The 20,278-nt window shown below is 39.8% G+C and overlaps 1 protein-coding gene and 2 long non-coding RNA genes across 3 annotated transcripts; 1 reads left to right on the top strand and 2 right to left on the bottom strand.

Moving 5' to 3' along the window:
• Positions 1-2,789: 2,789 nt before the first annotated feature.
• LOC106098521 (uncharacterized) lies at positions 2,790-3,774 on the top strand. Its single transcript, XR_001224771.2, has 3 exons — positions 2,790-2,985; positions 3,094-3,278; positions 3,524-3,774. It is a non-coding gene; the product is annotated as an uncharacterized LOC106098521 (long non-coding RNA).
• An 11,586-nt stretch (positions 3,775-15,360) lies between these two features.
• LOC102078794 (regenerating islet-derived protein 3-alpha-like) lies at positions 15,361-16,639 on the bottom strand. Its single transcript, XM_013273834.2, has 4 exons — positions 16,624-16,639; positions 16,430-16,474; positions 15,840-16,196; positions 15,361-15,558 (listed from the first exon to the last, which is right to left on the bottom strand). Exons 1-4 carry the CDS (start codon positions 16,637-16,639, stop codon positions 15,551-15,553), a joined length of 426 nt encoding a protein of 141 aa, XP_013129288.1. The 3' UTR covers positions 15,361-15,550.
• Positions 16,637-18,111, bottom strand: LOC109205075 (uncharacterized). The gene is made up of 5 exons (XR_002064548.1): positions 18,016-18,111; positions 17,876-17,915; positions 17,114-17,389; positions 16,853-16,952; positions 16,637-16,728 (listed from the first exon to the last, which is right to left on the bottom strand). It is a non-coding gene; the product is annotated as an uncharacterized LOC109205075 (long non-coding RNA).
• Between the last annotated feature and the right edge of the window lie 2,167 nt (positions 18,112-20,278).

The raw sequence follows: 20,278 nt of genomic DNA, 5'->3' as shown, positions 1-20,278 counted from the left end.
AGCCGCAATCAGTTTTTGGCAGTGACTTTTATATAACCTTTATTTATGCACTTAAAAAAAAAATTCCTGTTCACTTTAAAAATGTCTCTTTTAAGAGTAATTTGGCCAAGAGGACAGCTGAAATTGCAACAAATGCAAAAATAGTTCTGTAAACATATTTTAAGTGACAAAAGGGAGCTGATTGGTTATAATGTAACCAGTTACAAAGATACTTGAGAAACAGGTAATTTTTTAATTTTATATATAACCCCTTTGTAATCAGGGGCAGATCTAGAAGGGTGGCATGGGGTGGCAAGTGCCACCCTAAAATGATCCCTTGCCACCCCAAATGCCACCCCAGTTTTGCATATGACAGTGTTGTTTATTAAAATAAGATAGCATTAACAGTTTGAGTGTAGTTACAGTCAACAGTGAATATAAATGCTAAAACTGAATATATTGGATAGTGTTCCCCCCCTGCATCATTAACAAATGGTTCAGCCCATAGCAAGACCAGCTTTTTTCTTGTTTTCAGTAGCAAGCGATGTTTATGATTGTGCCAGAGCACATTTTGAACAACACCATGGGAATTTCGGATTTTACACAGGTGGTTGGATGTTACACTCTGGAAATGGAAGGAAGGTGAGTGTTATTAACCCTCTGTGGTCCACCAACACGCTGCACCTCCAAATCACATGACTGATGTAAGCTGACATAGCAACAAGCTGCAGCCACGCTGAGTCTCTATTTCAGCCCACATTGAAAGTTCGGACTTCAAAGTTTTTAAATTTTAATTACAGGCCAGTAAATCCAGAGTTATGATAATATATATAAGCCACGCTTTTTTCTAAATACTGTCATCACGTTTTTGTGTGTGTGTGTTTTAAGCGTTTTCTAAGGACAGCGCGAAAACAGTAAAGAAAGGGGGAAAAAAAGCCACCTCTTTCCTGTCGGTGGAAAACTGTACCATGTCGACCAATTAAAAAAAAAAAGTCAACACGTGGGATTTGGATGTTTAGAAAGAGGGAAAAGTTTTGGGAGTGACGGTAACGGCAGCGAGACAGAGCGAGCGAGTGAGAGAGAGAGAGAGAGAGAGTTTTTAGATGTGGGAGATTTGTGACGTTTAGTGTGGAGTGTATACTTAGTGTGTTGTGTTGTCTTGTGTATCTGTTATGTTGTGTAGTTGTTTTGTTTTGTGTGTCAGTGAGGGCACTAATGAATGTCACAAAGGCACATTTGTAAACACTGTCACTAAGTAGAAAACCAGCGGAGTGATACACCTGCTGTTGTCAGACCTGCAGGTTTATCCCTGTGCTGTTCTCCTCTGTCTTTTGGTGGACAAACTTTTTTTTACTGGCACACATCATTTGTGGGGCATCTTATTGCTACACCTGATTGTTCTCTCATTTTAGTTTTAGTAATATTTTTAAATGGTTGTAGAAATCCCTCCACATCGAAAGGAGCCAGTTGAGGTGGTTCGGGCATCTGACAAGGATGCCTCCTGGGCGCCTCCTGGGTGAGGTGTTCCGGGCATGTCCCACCGGGAGGAGGCCCCAGGGCAGACCCAGGACACGCTGGAGAGTTTATATCTCTCGGCTGGCCTGGGAACGCCTTGGTGTTCCCCCGGATAAGCTGGAGGAGGTGGCTGGGGAGAGGGAGGTCTGGGCTTCTCTGCTTAGGCTGCTGCCCCCGCGACCCGGCCTCGGATAAAGCGGATGAAGATGGATGGATGGATGGATGGATGGATGGTTGTAGAAAATGAAAAAAATGGCAGGTGTATCGGCTGCATTTTTAGATAAATAGTTGTATATGTTTACAAAATGTACATTTATATTATATTTGCATTTCAAGTTATAAAAATGTACTCAACATGTCTGTGGGTTTTGTTTTTACAGTAAAAAATACTACTAGGATTTTAAGTTCTTTGTGTGATTTCAGATCAGTAATACTAATGCAGTATGTCAGTGAAAATAACAACTAAATTCAGTTGAGCTGAAAAGAATGATGCCAAACAAGGCAAGGGGAAAAAAATAAAATGAAAAAATTTGAGGGTGAAATACAAACGTAAACTCAACAGGAGTCAAAAATGGCCGGTTGTATTTCAGACCTCAGTGGGTTAATCCAACAAATCATGAAAAATTAGGTTTAAATTTTTGTTCATGACGGTGCAGATTTCTGACATTTTGTGTAATTTAAGCATGTAACAATGTGATTGTTTTCTAACAAAAAACAGTGTGAAACTTAAGTTAGACTTGTGTTTGTAAATGAACCGCCCCATGTTGTGTAGCTTTCTGGATTTTATACTTATTGGGCTACATATTTATTTATTATACAGGCTATACAGTACATAAAATCAAAACTCACATGTTTTATGTAACTAAAGTGTGTAATTATGTGGGCTACAGACAGTAATTAAGTTATAGACTATAACGTGTATACTTACTGCATTTGAATCATTTTAACCATATGTAACCACCTGCATATGTGTTTGGGGGGGGGGGGGGGCTTTGATTTTGCCACCCCATTTGATTTCTTTGCCACCCTCATGCCACCCTAAGAAAATTTCTCTAGATCCGCCCCTGTTTGTAAAACCTGTTCACCAAAGTCTATTTAGCGACATATGTTACGATAACATAACACCGGAAACACTGTCCAAAATGTAGCTAAACCCATTTTCCGTTAGTATGTTTTTTTTATTTTAAAATATATAATTTTTTAAGACCAATATTGGTTTTAATCTAGTTTCAACCAAACCACTCCACTGGATTTAGCTACACTTTGTGAATACTTGATGTGGTACAGATGGAGAAGGCTGTGAGTCATTACAAAAGCAAGAAGCAGCTTCTCCAGAAAGAGCAGCTGGATGGACTCAAACGGTCTCTGGAGGTCAAAGAGCGGGAAATGCAGGCTATTATCATGGAAAAAGTGCTACTTCAGCTCAGGTTGGACAACGCCCAAACCAATGATAAGATGCTTGCAAACAGGGTGGCCAGCTTGGAGGCAAAGGTTGGTATTGTTGTTTGAAGCACTGAGCAGAAGTATGAGCACAAATATAAGCACTTACACTTCTTTTTCATTCTAACATGTTTTCTATCATTATATCTTTACTTTTAGTTGGGCTCTACTGACCATACCTTTAAAGTGCACAATGAGACTCTGTTCACTGGAGGCAATGCATCAGGCTCATGTTTCTTTGAGGTCCTAAACACAAACTCGGGTGTTTGAAAGAGAGCACAAGAGAAGAGAGCCATGAAGTGTGAAGGTGCCAGCAGGACTATTGCACAATAGGAGAATCAAATGTAAGTACAAAGGTAGCCCAAGTAATGCAAGTAATTTTTTAAGCTGTGTTATCTCTTTCTCTCTGCATTTACAAAGCACTGCCTACACTTACTGTAGACCCTTCCAGTAATTAATAAATAACTCTTTTTAATTGTATGCAAATGTTATAAAACTGTAATACAGGATTATTTTATTTATCTTTAATTACTTCACACACCTTTCAGAAACCTTGAGCTATTTGTAAATTTTCCTTTTCATATTTCAGGACCTGTGCTGAAGATGAGACGGAAGTGGATTCAGCCCCAAATAATTCAGCTTCATCTTTCAAATGGCGCAGAACCAAACAGGTTATGAACTTCACTGGGCGCCAGTTTAGCTCAGTGAGTGAGAAGGCACCATGTGCCGCATGGCTGCAGGGTAGCGGCCTGGGTTTGAGTCCGATCCATGGCCCTTTTTTGCATGTCTCCTCCTTTTTTCTCTCCCTTCCTTCCTGTCTGTCTACACTGTCTCTATCAAATAAAGGCTAAAAAACAGTGGCGTGTCTAGAAAATTTTTGTTGGGGGGGCCAGGTAGGGGCACAGATTTGGAGAAGAGTGGCAGATGTAATTGCCAGATAATGTTAAAAAAAAAAAAATTCTACCAACAGTTAACCATCATTCAATAACCCTGTAAACCTAATAACTGAATTTGCTTTTGACTCTTATTAGAATGAGGTTTTAACCACTACGGTGCAAAGTTTTTAGATACTGCGTTGATAAAGTACAAGAGATACAATCAGTGCTTTGTCAGTGTTTATTCAGCATTCAAGGACAGCAATATTTGCATAGTATTTTTACTGACATATAGTGCACATATGTTTTGGGCAAAAACATTTTTGAATATTAAAATACAAACATTTTTAAGATACAATTGGCAAATTAGCCAATGCAAAATTTTATCTGCCTATTAAAAAAAGAAGATAATCTTCTCACAAACTGGTGTTTGATTTTGAAACAGGAAAAAAGTGGGGAAACAACTGAAAAGACTAACATTTGGATGAAACCTGAAAGAAAGTAAATACTTTCTATGCTGCCTTATGATAAACTTTGGTAATATTGATGTATAAAGAACAACACTGGCTGATGATGAAATACAGTCAGCTGGCATGGTGACACTGCCAGTATTAACCTGCAGGGCTGGACTGGGACAAATTTTGACCAGAGACCGGCCCACCAGGTATTAAAGCCATAAAACCTTTGAATGAAAACAAACGGTGTTGTGACAGTGATGTACACTGTCTTTTTGGTATATGTATGATTTCTATACATTTTACATCAGATAAAAACTTTGTTCGCAAGATTCAGATAATTATTTAATAAAAGCTAGATATTTTAAATGAGAATAAGAAAGAAAAGTATTTCTTTGTGCCCCCCTTTCCCTGTTAATGCCCTACCTGACCCCCTGGCATAACTTTGCTAGATCCGCCCCTGCACAGTTACCAGCTGTCAGCTACATAGAAAAGGATCCTGGCGTTATTTGTCTCTCAGAAACAGTTCATACCTTCCCTTCAACTCATTCATGTCACCTAAAAGTTAAACCTGTTTCTCCATCACCTGTTCAGCTCTGATGATTCAGTAAGGACATCTCCTGGTTTCATCTTCATGTTTCCCTCTCACCACATATCCAAACCGACATCATGACCAGCAGCTTTACAGCTGTGGCTCCAGCAAACATCAGCTGATACTAGAAATTAATATTAAATAAATTCTAACAACAGCTGATCAAGCTTAAACGCGCTGCTGTTGTTCAGAGCAACATCCGCTGGTTTCCTCTTTATGGCACAAAGTGGGCGATAAACAAACAAGAGAAAAGCCGATCAGCTGATCATTGATCAGTTTCATGATTGAAGTAGCAACAGGAGAGGGAGGGGGAGAGAATGAGAGAAGAAGAGGCAGCTGTGCAGCAAAGACACAGAATAACTCCAGCTTTGTGTCTTTTTCATTATAGCTTAAGTACGGGACAAACTGCGTCTCTTCTCAGCTCAATACAAAACCTGTAATATTGTCTCTGAATGAGGGACCATTCAGTTTTTAAGGAGCCGTTGGCAACTCTAACTAAACTTATGAATAAAATAAAGTTCACCATCAGTAACATCACAGCACCCACCCAGCTGTATAGAAACTCCGTCATGCTAGCTAGTACGCAGTATGAGTTATTGTAACTGACTAAAAAGTCAGTGCAACAAAAATAAACTCCACCTAAACTTGGTTTACAGGCAGTGCAGAATTATTAGGCAAGTTGTATTTTTGAGGAATAATTTTATTATTGAACAACAACCATGTTCTCAATGAACCCAAAAAACTCATCAATATCAAAGCTGAATGTTTTTGGAAGTAGTTTTTAGTTTGTTTTTAGTTTTAGCTATTTTAGGGGGATATCTGTGTGTGCAGGTGACTATTACTGTGCATAATTATTAGGCAACTTAACAAAAAACAAATATATACCCATTTCAATTATTTATTTTTACCAGTGAAACCAATATAACATCTCCACATTCACAAATATACATTTCTGACATTCAAAAACAAAACAAAAACAAATCAGCGACCAATATAGCCACCTTTCTTTGCAAGGACACTCAAAAGCCTGCCATCCATGGATTCTGTCAGTGTTTTGATCTGTTCACCATCAACATTGCGTGCAGCAGCAACCACAGCCTCCCAGACACTGTTCAGAGAGGTGTACTGTTTTCCCTCCTTGTAAATCTCACATTTGATGATGGACCACAGGTTCTCAATGGGGTTCAGATCAGGTGAACAAGGAGGCCATGTCATTAGTTTTTCTTCTTTTATACCCTTTCTTGCCAGCCACGCTGTGGAGTACTTGGACGCGTGTGATGGAGCATTGTCCTGCATGAAAATCATGTTTTCCTTGAAGGATGCAGACTTCTTCCTGTACCACTGCTTGAAGAAGGTGTCTTCCAGAAACTGGCAGTAGGACTGGGAGTTGAGCTTGACTCCATCCTCAACCCGAAAAGGCCCCACAAGCTCATCTTTGATGATACCAGCCCAAACCAGTACTCCACCTCCACCTTGCTGGCGTCTGAGTCGGACTGGAGCTCTCTGCCCTTTACCAATCCAGCCACGGGCCCATCCATCTGGCCCATCAAGACTCACTCTCATTTCATCAGTCCATAAAACCGTAGAAAAATCAGTCTTGAGATATTTCTTGGCCCAGTCTTGACGTTTCAGCTTGTGTGTCTTGTTCAGTGGTGGTCGTCTTTCAGCCTTTCTTACCTTGGCCATGTCTCTGAGTATTGCACACCTTGTGCTTTTGGGCACTCCAGTGATGTTGCAGCTCTGAAATATGGCCAAACTGGTGGCAAGTGGCATCTTGGCAGCTGCACGCTTGACTTTTCTCAGTTCATGGGCAGTTATTTTGCGCCTTGGTTTTTCCACACGCTTCTTGCGACCCTGTTGACTATTTTGAATGAAACGCTTGATTGTTCGATGATCACGCTTCAGAAGCTTTGCAATTTTAAGACTGCTGCATCCCTCTGCAAGATATCTCACTATTTTTGACTTTTCCGAGCCTGTCAAGTCCTTCTTTTGACCCATTTTGCCAAAGGAAAGGAAGTTGCCTAATAATTATGCACACCTGATATAGGGTGTTGATGTCATTAGACCACACCCCTTCTCATTACAGAGATGCACATCACCTAATATGCTTAAATGGTAGTAGGCTTTCGAGCCTATACAGCTTGGAGTAAGACAACATGCATGAAGAGGATGATGTGGACAAAATACTCATTTGCCTAATAATTCTGCACTCCCTGTATATCTGACCCAGATAGACTGCAGGTCATAACTTCTTACCTGAAGTTCAGTTCAACTGACACTCGGACTGGCGGCTGCCTCGGGTCTCTCCTCCTCCTGCCTCCCCTTTCCCTCATCCACCCACTGGCCTCTGTGGAAGCTCCGCCATGCTCGATGGCCAGTCCAGCTATGTTAAACTGTTAATCTTTCGCCGAAAAACTGTTTTCTTTGGTGCTGTCATTTGTGCTTGGCTCTCCTACCTTTGCTAACATGATGCTCATAGCGCAGAAGCCGATGCTGCATTCACTTACACTCGGATATGTGAGCTTCACTGTGAAAACATAATCGTACATTTGATATTTCATTGGATTTTATTGTTTTAGCTTCGGGGTGGCCAGTCTGGTTGGGGGGGTGGCCTGTGCCCCCCCAGGCCACCCCGCTGGACACGCCACAGCTAAAAAATTCCCTTGAATACTTTGATTTAAAATTTCTTTCAAACTGTTCTCAATGTCTGTAATACATTTATATGGATTCCCAGTTTTTAACTATCATACTAAAAGAATATTTGATTCTTGGACCTTTTCTTCCTCTCCGGTTGTCGGCAGCACTTTTTTGTTCACACCTACAGTACTTTAGCAGCACACTGAAATGGTCATGATTAGTGTTCGTTTTCATTCAAAGGCTTTATGGCTTTTCCTATAATACCTGGTGGGCCAGTCTCTAGTCAAAATGCCCGGCCGATTTTTTGTCCCAGTCCAGCCCTGGACCCGCCCCTGCACAGTTACCAGCTGTCAGCTACGTAAAAAAGGATCCTGGTGTTATTTGTCTCTCAGAAACAGTTCATAACTTCCCTTCAACTCATTCATGTCACCTAAAAGTTAAACCTGTTTCTCCATCACCTGTTCAGCTCTGATGATTCAGTAAGGACATCTCCTGGTTTCATCTTCATGTTTCCCTCTCACCAGGATATCCAAACCGATTTCATGACCAGCAGCTTTTACGGCTGTGGCTCCAGCAAACCTGTGGCGTGTCCAGCGGGGCACAGGCCACCCCCCCAACCAGACTGGCCACCCCAGGTGCCACCCCGAAGCCAATAAAATCCAATGAAATATCAAATGTACGATTATGTTTTCACAGTGAAGCTCAGATATCCGAGTGTAAGTGAATGCAGCATCGGCTTCTGCGCTATGAGCATCATGTTAGCAAAGGTAGGAGAGCCAAGCACGAAAGACAGCACCACAGAAAACAGTTTTTCGGCGAAAGATTAACAGGTTAACATAGCTGGACTGGCCATCGAGCATGGCGGAGCTTCCACGGCGGCTAGCAGGTGGATGAGGGAAGGGTAGGCAGGAGGAGGAGAGACCCGAGGCAGCCGCCAGTCCGAGTGTCAGGTGAACTGAACTTCAGGTAAGAAGTTATGACCTGCAGTCTATCTGGGTCAGATATAAACCAAGTTTAGGTGGAGTTTATTTTCGTTGGGCTGACTTTTTACAGTCAATTACAATAACTCTTACTGCGTGCTAGCTAGCATGATGGAGTTTATATACAGCTGGGTGGGTGCTGTGATGTTACTGATGGTGAACTTTATTTTATTCATAAGGTTAGTTAGTAGAGTTGCCAACGGCTCCTTAAAAATGGAATGGTCCCTCATTCAGAGAAAATATTACAGGTTTTGTATTGAGCTGAGAAGAGACACAGTTTGTCCCGAACTTCAGCTAGAATGAAAAGAAGACACAAAGCTGGAGTTATTCTGTGTCTTTGCTGCACAGCTGCCTCTTCTTCTCTCATTCTCTCCCCTCTCTCTCCTGTTGCTACTTCAGTCATGAAACTGATCAATGATCAGCTGATCAGCTTTTTTTTTTTGTTTATTTATCGCCCACTTTGCGCCAGAAAGAGGAAACCAGTGGATGTCGCGCTAAACAACAGCAGCACGTTTAAGCTTGATCAGCTGTTGTTAGAATTTATTTAATATTAATTTCTAGTATCAGCTGATGTTTGCTGGAGCCACAGCTGTAAAAACTGCTGGTCATGATATGGGTTTGGATATGTGGTGAGAGGGAAACATGAAGATGAAACCAGGAGATGTCCTTACTGAATCATCAGAGCTGAACAGGTGATGGAGAAACAGGTTTACCTTTTAGGTGACATGGATGAGTTGAAGGGAAGTTATGAACTGTTTCTGAGAGACAAATAACACCAGGATCCTTTTCTAAGTAGCTGACAGCTGGTAACTGTGCAGGGGCGGATCTAGCAAAGTTATGCCAGGGGGCCAGGTAGGGCATTACCGGGGAAAGGGGGGCACAAAGAAATACTTTTCTTACTTATTCTCATTTAAAATATCTAGCTTTTATTAAACAATTATCTGAAGGCTTTATGGCTTTAATACCTGGTGGGCCGGTCTGTAGTCAAAATGCCCAATTTTTTGTCCCAGTCCAGCCCTGCAGGTTAATACTGGCAGTGTCACCATGCCAGCTGACTGTATTTCATCATCAGCCAGTGTTGTTCTTTATATATCAATATTACCAAAGTTTACCATAAGGCAGCATAGAAAGTATTTACTTGCTTTCAGGTTTCATTCAAATGTTAGTCTTTTCATTTGTTTCCCCACTTTTTTCCTGTTTCAAAATCAAACACCAGTTTGTAAGAAGATTATCTTCTTTTTTTAATAGGCAGATTAAGTTTTGCATTGGCTAATTTGGCAATTGTATGTTAAAAATGTTTGTATTTTATTATTCAAAAATGTTTTTGCCCAAAACATATGTGCACTATATGTCAGTAAAAATACTATGCAAATATTGCTGTCCTTGAATGCTGAGTAAACACTGACTAAGCACTGATCAGAATCAGAATCAGAATCTTGTTTATTGGCCAAGTATATGTGCAGACAAATACAAGGAATTTGGTTCCGGTAGATGGTGGCTCTCGAGCACAGCAATGTAAATCTCACAGACACACACACACACACACACACACACACACACACACACACACGTATCTATATATACATTACACATGCATACACATACATACACAAAGCTGTGTAAACCAACTATAAATAACTAATCTAAACGTATATACATAAAATACAGAAATGAAATGAGGTGGAATGAATACTACAGAATGTACATAAGGTGCAGTTGCAGTCTGGCAGTGGGAGCAGTGTGACAGTTCAACTGTTTAGAAGGGAGATGGCGAGGGGAAAGAAACTGTTCCTGTGTCGGGTGGTCCTGGTCTGCAGGCTTCTGTACCGTCTGCCAGAGGGCAGCAGGTCAAAAAGTCTGTGTCCAGGCTGTGAGGGGTCTGTGATGATTTTCCCTGCCCGTTTCCTGGTTCTTGAGAGGTACAGATCCTGGATGGAGGGCAGGGGGGCGCCGATGATCCTTTCTGCTGCCCGTACAGTCCGCTGCAGTCTGCACCTGTCCTGTTTAGTGACTGCACCATACCAGACTGTGATGGAGGAGCACAGGACAGACTCAATGACTGCAGTGTAGAACTGGATCAGCAGCTCCTGTGGAAGACTGTACTTCCCCAGTTGTCTCAGGAAGTACATCCTCTGCTGGGTCTGCTGGGTGATTGTATCTCTTGTACTTCATCAACGCAGTATCTAAAAACTTTGCACCGTAGTGGTTAAAACCTCATTCTAATAAGAGTCAAAAGCAAATTCAGTTATTAGTTGGTAGATTTTTTTTTTTTAACATTATCTGCCAATTACATCTGCCACCCTTCTCCAAATCTGTGCCCCTACCTGGCCCCCCCAACAAAAATTTTCTAGACACGCCACTGCAGCAAACATCAGCTGATACTAGAAAGTAATATTAAATACATTCTAACAACCAAGGGCGTAGATTTGGCATGGACGGAAGGGACAAGTCCCCACCAATATCCAGCGATTATTGAATTGTCCCCACCAATAATTTGATCTCTTCTAATAAAGAAAAACAAACCCGATAAAAAGAAAAAAAAAACAACGATCTGTCAGCGTCTCAGTCACCCAGCGGTGCAGAAAGAGTTAAATTACGTTCTCTACTGGAGTCCTACCTCATGTGACAAATATGGCCAATGTGACTGGCTGTGCCTTTCAGGGAGCTCTGTTTAGTTTTAGCAGCGGCAAGCCTGCGCTGCAAGGACGTGCAAGGAGGAGAGGAGGATGGCAGCAAAAAGGAAGAACCTGGATATAAGAAAGTATTTTTCAAAGAAACCTGTAAGTCACTTAAAGTGAAGTTCACTCATACAATGTGTCCGTCATAATAACGTTACAGGCTATGCTAGGCTTTGGCCCACATCAGTCTAAAATTGTATGTAACCATGAATAACGTGTTTTGGAAACTAACTGCACAACAGGCAGCACTATTAGTTATCTCAGTCTCAGAGTAGCCTTTCTAATTTTGATTGAAACTGTCAGAGAAAACGGCAGCCTCGAGCAAGCCAGGCTATTAGTTTACAGAGGCTGTACCATGTCCACCAGGGGAGACTGGACAGTATAGATGTAAAACAAATATACCAGCAGTTTATCTCAGTTAATGAGAGGAGAAGGCATGTGTTTGGCTCCTTCACATAGTGGACATTGAGTTGTTGTGTGGGGCACCAGTAGTCCATGTCTGTTGCTGTAACAGTAGTTCATGTTTAGAGTAAAAACTCCCAGCTCACTGATTTGATCGGGGCAATAGTGCCTAAAATGTTGCATAATTTTGCTGAGAGATCTTTTACTTTGTGGTAATCTTAGATGAGTAGTTTTATGGACAAAAACCATCAGGTCATTCAGTGTTCCCTTAGTGCTAATGTGTAAGAGATGTTGGTGTATTATAACTGAAGTAATGTTGTTAAGTCCTTAAAGTCATATTCTTTTATTGTCATGACTGTATTTGAAGCTATTTTTATTTTTGTATGATACCTGATTTATATGGAATATGGCTGAAGTAAACTAAAGTCTAAAATACTTAGTCAGTCATTTGTTTAATAGTAATTTAACATTATATAATTCACATATAAAACTATGAATTGTAATTTTAAATGGTTTAAAAGCATGTAGAATAGCATATGTAGGCAAGTATATTTCTCGTTTTTTAGCAAGAAGCAAAGACAAAAAGGAAAAAAAAAAGAAACAGGGCAGGGTTTGGTGGTTGAATCATCCGTCCCCACCGATGCCAAAACCAAATCTACACCCTTGTGCTGCAGTGTAACCTTTTGCCTTATTTGTGTGTTTCTGCCCTTGCTGTTGTGTTGTCTGTTTGTGTTTTTTCCTTTATATCAAAAATCTTAATAAACTTATTTTTAAAAAGTTTATGTTTTATGAATAGCTTTTTTTGCAGTAGCGCCATCCGTAGCTATTGCATTAGTTATGTGCAGATTTGCTTTTCGCAAACGCAGCCATCATTGTTTCTTTCACATCTATGCCTCGGGGTGTGTCTTTTAATGGCACAATATCAATGAGTTCCTCTTTGATCATACAATCGTTTGACACAGACCGTGCAAATACTGCCAACTGAGGCTTGTCTTGTGTGTCACAACTCTCATCCAATGCGACATTAAAATAAGCACATGCTTGAAGGTCAGAGTGAGCACTTCGTATATTTTTGGAAAAACTGTATCTGCTTTTCTGCCTGACTTTTCAAAGTGACCAACTCGTGCCTGTGAAGTTCAGTCCCTTTGGAAATTCCTGCTCGATGTTAGCATGGAGTGAGCTGAAGCGGCGCTGAATGAAGACCTGAAGCTTTGAAATGCGCTAATGATGCCTGACATATCAGGCAGAATGACTTGCCATTACGTTCAACAACAACAACAAACAAACAAACAAAAAAAACTCTCCCACTCTGTTAAAAATGTTCTGTGTTCTTCTTCATATTTTTGTTTTGCTGTGCATTTTTTCCCTGCTGTTTTGAGAGCGAGCATGACATAATTTGAATACTCAAATGATCTTGCCCCTACTGGAAAACTTGGCGGTATTTTCATCACACGCACAAGCGTAAACACAAACAAAGCGAACACGCACATTAAAAACTATGAATTGTAATTTTAAATGGTTTAAAAGCATGTAGAATAGCATATGTAGGCAAGTATATTTCTCGTTTTTTATCAAGAAGCAAAGACAAAAAGGAAAAAAAAAAAGAAACGGGGCAGGGTTTGGTGGCTGAATCATCCGTCCCCACCGATGCCAAAACCAAATCTACACCCTTGCTAACAACAGCTGATCAAGCTTAAACCCGCTGCTGTTGTTTAACGCGACATCTGCTGGTTTCCTCTTTCTGGCGCAAAGTGGGCGATAAACAAAAAAAGAGAGGCGGGAGTTGCGACAGAAAAGCCGATCAGTTGATCATTGATCAGTTTCATGATTGAAGTAGCAACAGGAGAGGGAAGGGAGAGAATGAGAGAAGAAGAGGCAGCTGTGCAGCGTAAAGACGCAGAATAACTCCAACTTTGTGTCTTTCATCATTCTAACTGAAGTACGGGACAAACTTTGTTCCTTTTCAGCTCAATACAAAACGCAGCCGGCCGGCGGCCACCTCGGGTCTCTCCTCCTCCTTCCTCCCTTTCCCTCATCCACCTGCTAGCCTCTGTGGAAGCTCCGCCATAGCCACCACCAAACATCAGAGTTATTTTTACACATCTGCCAGAATCTGGTCAATCCACAACCTTTCATTTTTTATACTGTTACAAAAACAACAACAACAACAAAAAACAAAAAACAAAACATCGGCCAATAAAAACGAAAAATCCCCATCGGCCCACTGGGCAAATGCCCGGTATGCCCGATGGCCAGTCCACCTATGGAGGTGGGAAAGAGATGCTACAGGGAACGCGTGGATCACTTTGTGAAGTGGTGAGGTTAGAGTCACTTACAACTGAAGGAGATGGTGGCAGATTTTGGGAAGAACAAGGCCAATTTAAACAATTTCCATTTTGCAAGAATTCGTTTTTGTGTGGCAATGGGAAATGTACAAAGTGTATCAGCTGTACTCAGTCTGCCCTGCAGGTGGTGAACTGCAACTACCCAAGTGTTCATCTCAACTAAGACTAGACTGGAAATGTAACACTGTCTACAAGAAAGGACATAGGAGACTCTACTTCTTGATGATACTTGAATGATTTATCTCCATTTTTTAAAACCTGTTTGTTGCTGCTGGTGCAGTTTTCTTTGCACACAGTTGTAAAGAGAACTGCACCAGGGTAGCAAATTCAGAAGTCTGGCGTGCAGGAAAACCACTCTGTAACCTCCTATAGTGAGTTAGTGAAAGAAGGATGTTGTACAAACTACAGAAAACAGATCACATCTGCTCCTTTGTCTTACTGGTTAAATAGTCTAATCAATATATTTAAATATATAATTAGAATCTATTGTATTGAAATAATTGTTATAATGCAAATAATCCTGATGCATGCTCAATCATCCAGGTAAGTAAATCTCCAAAAGTTCTTCTTGTTGTAGCATTTTGTGGGAGACACAAAACGCCACGTCCAGATGAACATGAATAATATATCGCAATAATAGGACAATAATACAAATATTTCAAATTATTTCCATTCATATTTTATTTATGCACTATTGCTGTTTTACATTAAAAATAGTACAGCCTTATATTTGTAGTAGATTATGATGTTTGGCAAATGTCGCATTGAGACCCCAAACGGGGTAATTGTTAATGTCAGGCACCAGGAAATGATGTGGCACATTTGAGGCAGGATTTTGTGCAATAAAGGTGACATTTATTAATAAAGATATTAATAGAACAAAGGTAAAAAAACCCTAAACTCTAAAACCCCAAATAAAAGGAATGTGTGATAAAAATAAACAAAATGGATCTTCATCTACTCCACTGTACTATTCATACCAGGTGAGCAAGCCAGTATAAATAAACATGTACGACAGCATGGAGTGATAAATCCAAATTTGAAAATGTTGGTTCAAATCATTGTTGGTGTGTATCGAGGAGGTCAGGAGAGAGGTAAAGCACTGAGAGTCTGCAGCCATCTGTAAAACATGGTGGAGGCTCTGACATGGTTTGGGCCTGCAGATAGGCGTGTTGGTGATCTTGTCAAAATTAATGAATTTATGAACAAAGAAAAGTACCATCGGCTTTTGATCCATGGTGCAGTACGATCTGGAAAGCATCTGATTGGCAACAGCTTCATTTTTCAGTATGAAAGTGAAACATTGCCAATGCAGTAAAAGCATACCTGAATATCAGAACCTGGATCTCAACATTATTGAAGCAGTGTGGGATCATCTAACAGGCAAACAAACAAAAGGCAGCCAACATCCCAAGAAGAACTTTAAATGTCCTTCAAGAAGCCTGGAGAACTATTCCTGAAGACTACTTAAAGAAATGACAACAAACCTTAACTAATAGAGTTTTACATAAAGCTATGGTGAGAAGTTTACATACACTCATCATAGGAATGATATAGTAATTTGACTGATATTATTTATGACTGGATTAGAGCGTCTTCCTGATGCTGTCACTTTTTTCACCACATGAGAGTAGAGGTCACGGTGCATCTTCTCAAAAATCTGTAACCCAAAACAACAAAATTGATGTCCAAAGCAATGAGTTGTGTCATTGTTTTATTTTCTTCATTTTTAAGAGACGCCATACAGTCTTTTTATAGGTAGATAAAAGCATCATGTTTCAACACTACAAGAGAAACTCTTCTGCTTTCAGGCTGTAAGACTAATATTTTCAGATTTTTCAGCTATCTACATCATTATGGTCAGGCCTTTAATTTTTAGTTTTTTTTTTTAAAGCAGTAAACTGATAATAATATTATACCAGACTGTTCTTTAATGCTCACCTTGACAGATGAAAGGTAGTCTGTCATGGCAGTTGGCATCCAGCAGCTTAATTTCTTGTTTCTCAGTCAGGATCATCTTTGCACAGTGGTTATTTGAGTCAGCTATGCTTCTGTTCCACTCAGGATGAATGTCTTTGGACTTTGAAATCCACATCCACTCCCTATCTTTGCCAAAGACTGAGCGTTCCAGGCCAATCCAAACCCCTTGTTGCAGGTGTGTCTCATTTTGCAGGAGACTTTTCACTTCATCATTCACTGTTTGGTTGGTGATTTCAACCAGGGAGGTGTAGTTTGTCTGGCATTGCTCCAAGGCATCAATCCAACTTTTGTTTACATGGTAGAACTCCAGGTTTGGAACTTGAGACAAAAAAGCAAAGTGACATTTAAGATATGCTAATATTACAACAGGTCACAGTTTCCTGCTGTCTCCTTATTTATGCAAAGCTCTGCTGACTCACCCTGATAGTCAGGGATGTTTTGTATAGATTAAAGTATTGAGTCTACAGCACTGTAAGATATTTACATATACTTTTAATAACATAATGTTAAAAGTAAATGACTGCTTTCAGGCTGAAAAATTGAATTTCCACCTGATGTTGTAGTCACATTAACATTGCAGGGCCTTGGATAAGAACCTGGATGTAAGAAGAAAAAGTAAAAATGAAAAAATGTATACTTTAAAAACATATTTCAGTTTTACACAAGAAAAAAAATCCTGTTGTAACTATACAGTTTTTAAGTATTCCTTTTTTTTTGGAAAGGTTGATTGTGCTGACGAAAGTACTTGCCTGTCTGAGCATCTATACAGTCACTGATATCGTATACTTCTTGAACATCTTGCAAAACTTTTTTTTTATCTGGCTTAGACACTGAGATGTGTATCTTTTTTCTGTTGAAAGAAAAATACAGAGCTGTTTAAAAAGCATGTGACAAACACGATTCTATAAAAGATAACGAATCTACATCTTCTCCAGTATAATATTTAAAAACTGATGCACAAAAAACATATTTACCCTGAAATACAGTTGATTGCCTTGTTGCTGGGAGGACTAAAGGTAACTCTCCTGTCGCAACTTCTGCAAATGTTATTAACACCAGAAATCTTTACACACCCTACAGGAAACAAAACAATGAATCCACATGGGGCTGCAGGTGACTTTAAAAATTGATGTGGCACTTCAGATTTTGTACTTGCTGAATTAATTTGTCACAGCAAGTACTGTGACTAATATTCTGTCAATAGGAGAATATGCTATGAAGTTTAGATTTCTTACCAGCTTCTACCTGCATAGACAAAAGAAAACTGCTGGTTGTGTATGTGATTTCAATACATGTGTCAGAAATCGTCCCAGGGTTACTGAGTTTAGTGGCTTCCAGTGTGACTTGGTTAACACTGGGCACACCACATTCAAATTTCAAAATCCATTTGCCAACTGTGCAGTTGCAATTTTGTTTAATAATCCATCCATCAGGGCACAGATCACAGGGAGTGATTTTGATTTCTCCATTTGGAAAGTCTGGTGCTGAAACACAGGGCAGCAGGCTCACTGCTGTAGGACAGGAAGATCACATCAGGTCTGAGTACAGTTTGCATTTAGTTGTTTGCTAAAGTGATAATTTTCTTCTTCTACAATAAATATAAAATAATTCACAGATGTAAGAAAAACATAAACAAAAACATGTACAAAAGTCAGTATTTTTGTAACTATTCTTTTTTCATTGTCCTTTCTTCCATTTTCCTTTTTGCCAAAACGTTCCCATGCCAAAGAAAGAGCCAAGCGATGGGATCAGTGCCACTGTCTGTTAGATCTCTCTCCAAGTGCAAATGTATTTATTTATGTACTTTAAAAACATCTTTGTTTTATTATATATAGATACATTTGTTTGTTTAATGCATTGGTAAATAAAATGAAGAATATAAAGAAATAGATAGTGAAATAGAAATGTGTTAAAATGGATCTGCATGGCTAGATCCAACCTATGACCTTTTAAGTAATCTTTTAAATTACAAGTTACTGTTATAACAATAAACATACCTAGCTGCAGTAATGATAGATGAATCACATGTGCCATGGTCTGTAACATGCAAAAAAGTAAAAAAATCAGTACTAATTAATCATCATATCAAGAGTTTATAAAGTTTATTTTTAAAGTTTATTTCAACTTCAGTACTTACAGTCTTTGCCGAGATTTTTGTTAACTGTAAATATCAGGTAACTATCCAGAGTGTTTGAATAAACCTCCCCACTGTCCTCTGGCTTGTTGCTCGAGTCCAAAACTGTCAACAGGAGTGACTTTTGCATTGCTGATTATATCATGACGTAAATGTGTTCTCGTCCTCCTCAAATCCAATAATGAGGTTTTGTGCAATATTACAAATGTATTAAGGTGAATCAATCATGACTGATACAGAAGAAGATTTTAATTTTACATCTTGCTTAAGAAAATCCATACAGCAGAAAAAAACTGTTTTTTTGTTTGTTTTTTGTTATTATGTTTGTTTTAATTGCAGGTGTTCCTGTGAACAGTAATCATCATTACCCTATAAATGAATGCACAGCACATTACATTTTGCAGTGGTTGCCCTGAAAGTGTGGTTGTTAAACTATGAGGACCTTAGAAGGACTTCTTCGCCACGTTAGTTTAAAGTAAGTTCTAACGCTTCTCTCAGCTCTGAAAATATTTAGATTTAATTTGTTGCTGTTTGTTTCCATTTGTCATTATAATCTGGCCCTTTTATCAGTGTGGTCCCATTTTCAATCAACAGCTAAGTTCACATTAAATTTTCCAAGTACTGACTTGAAAAAATGTCCCTGTTTCCACATTCAATGATGTTAGAGGTAGATAGTATGCCTAGTCAAATAGGAAGCAAATATATCCTTATCAGTTTTAATGTTACAAACAAATGTATCACATAACCAGGGTACACTGGAAAAAAAGCCTCTTTCATGTTATGAATGACCAGTTCATCCACCACTGCATGATTTCTGTTGCTGAACTGAGTCATAACTTAATACAATATGTTTAATAAATGGCACTGACTTTTGACCTTTAGGGATCTGATACTTTACTATACTTTACAGAAACGTGAACAGATCTATAAAACAAACTATGTTTTAAATATTCTATTTTTTCCACCTGCAAAATTTAAGATCTGTGTCTAAGCTGTTCCATGCACAGTAACATACAGTATTACTACTTCATGTTCTACATCTACTACTCAATAAAATGTACACTCCTTGCAACAATCTCGATGGTAACAATGATAATAAAAACAGAACTTCACTTATAACCTTTATTTCTTCTTTAATAGTGTATATTTATTGGAAGCATTTAAAGTATCTGTACTCTGAGTTGGCGGATGGGATTAATATTTTTCATTTTGTCTATTGGAGATTATGTATGGGAATTTCAGGAGCAGGACCACGCCTCCAAACACGCTCCTTCCGGTTGTCATCTATATAGGATACCCCAGTTCTGCAAGCTTTTCATTCTCGTTTACGTGCCCCACCCTCCCTCCCTCCTTGTTTTCAATTCTTTAACTTCTTCACTTCTATTTAGTACACGGGGATCTGCCAGGCCCGGGAGCCGTCGCCAGTCCCCTTCGAGGCCTTCCCCAAACCGCAGCTCAATTCATGTCCAAGCATTCACGTTTCCCTACTAAAATGATGTCAAACCTAAAATGAGGACGTGGGCCCAGCTAGTGAAATTCATCCCAAACATGTTCTATCACACAGGTGTCAAACTCCAGGCCTCGAGGGCCGGTGTCCTGCAGGTTTTAGATGTGTCCTTGATCCAACACAGCTGATTTAAATGGCTAAATTACCTCCTCAACATGTCTTGAAGTTCTCCAGAAGCCTGGTAATGAACTAATCATTTCATTCAGGTGTGTTGACCCAGGGTGATATCTAAAACCTGCAGGACACTGGCCCTCGAGGCCTGGAGTTCGACACCCCTGTTCTATCAGGTTGAGGTCAGCATTAAGAGTTCCTTTCACTGGAACTAAGGGGCTGAGCCCAACCCCTAAAAAACAACCCCACGCTATAATCCACCAAATGTTATACTTGGCACAGTGCAATAAGACAAGTACCATTCTCGTTACAACTGCAAAAGCTTGCCTCAGGAAAGGCATCTGATTAAAAGCTCATTGTCAAGAATGAGATTGCCATGAACGATTGGTGGAGGCACGCCCACCACCTGTGCTGTTGGCCAGCAGGGTGTTGGTGGACACTATGACACTGTTAGCTAAAGACAGATGCAAGGAATAGGGTGAGATGGAGACAGATGATCCCCTGTGGTAACCCTTAAAGACAGCATCCCAAGAGACATATTTATATCTTTGTATGTCACAGAACTCTAATATACAGTCTGGGGCAACTAAACATGACACAAACAACTAGAACCTGAACTGAACCAACATCTTTCTTGTAAAAATACTT

Source organism: Oreochromis niloticus, linkage group LG14, assembly GCF_001858045.2.
Source record: "Oreochromis niloticus isolate F11D_XX linkage group LG14, O_niloticus_UMD_NMBU, whole genome shotgun sequence".
In the NCBI taxonomy this organism is placed as follows: domain Eukaryota; kingdom Metazoa; phylum Chordata; class Actinopteri; order Cichliformes; family Cichlidae; genus Oreochromis; species Oreochromis niloticus.
This window is presented reverse-complemented; position numbering and strand designations above follow the sequence as displayed.

Excerpts from the sequence above, each read along its gene's own strand:
- LOC102078794 (XM_013273834.2), bottom strand. Across the intron at positions 16,197-16,429 it reads TAATGTGACTACAACATCAG|TTCCAAACCTGGAGTTCTAC; the intron begins GTGGAAATTCAA and ends TTTTGTCTCAAG.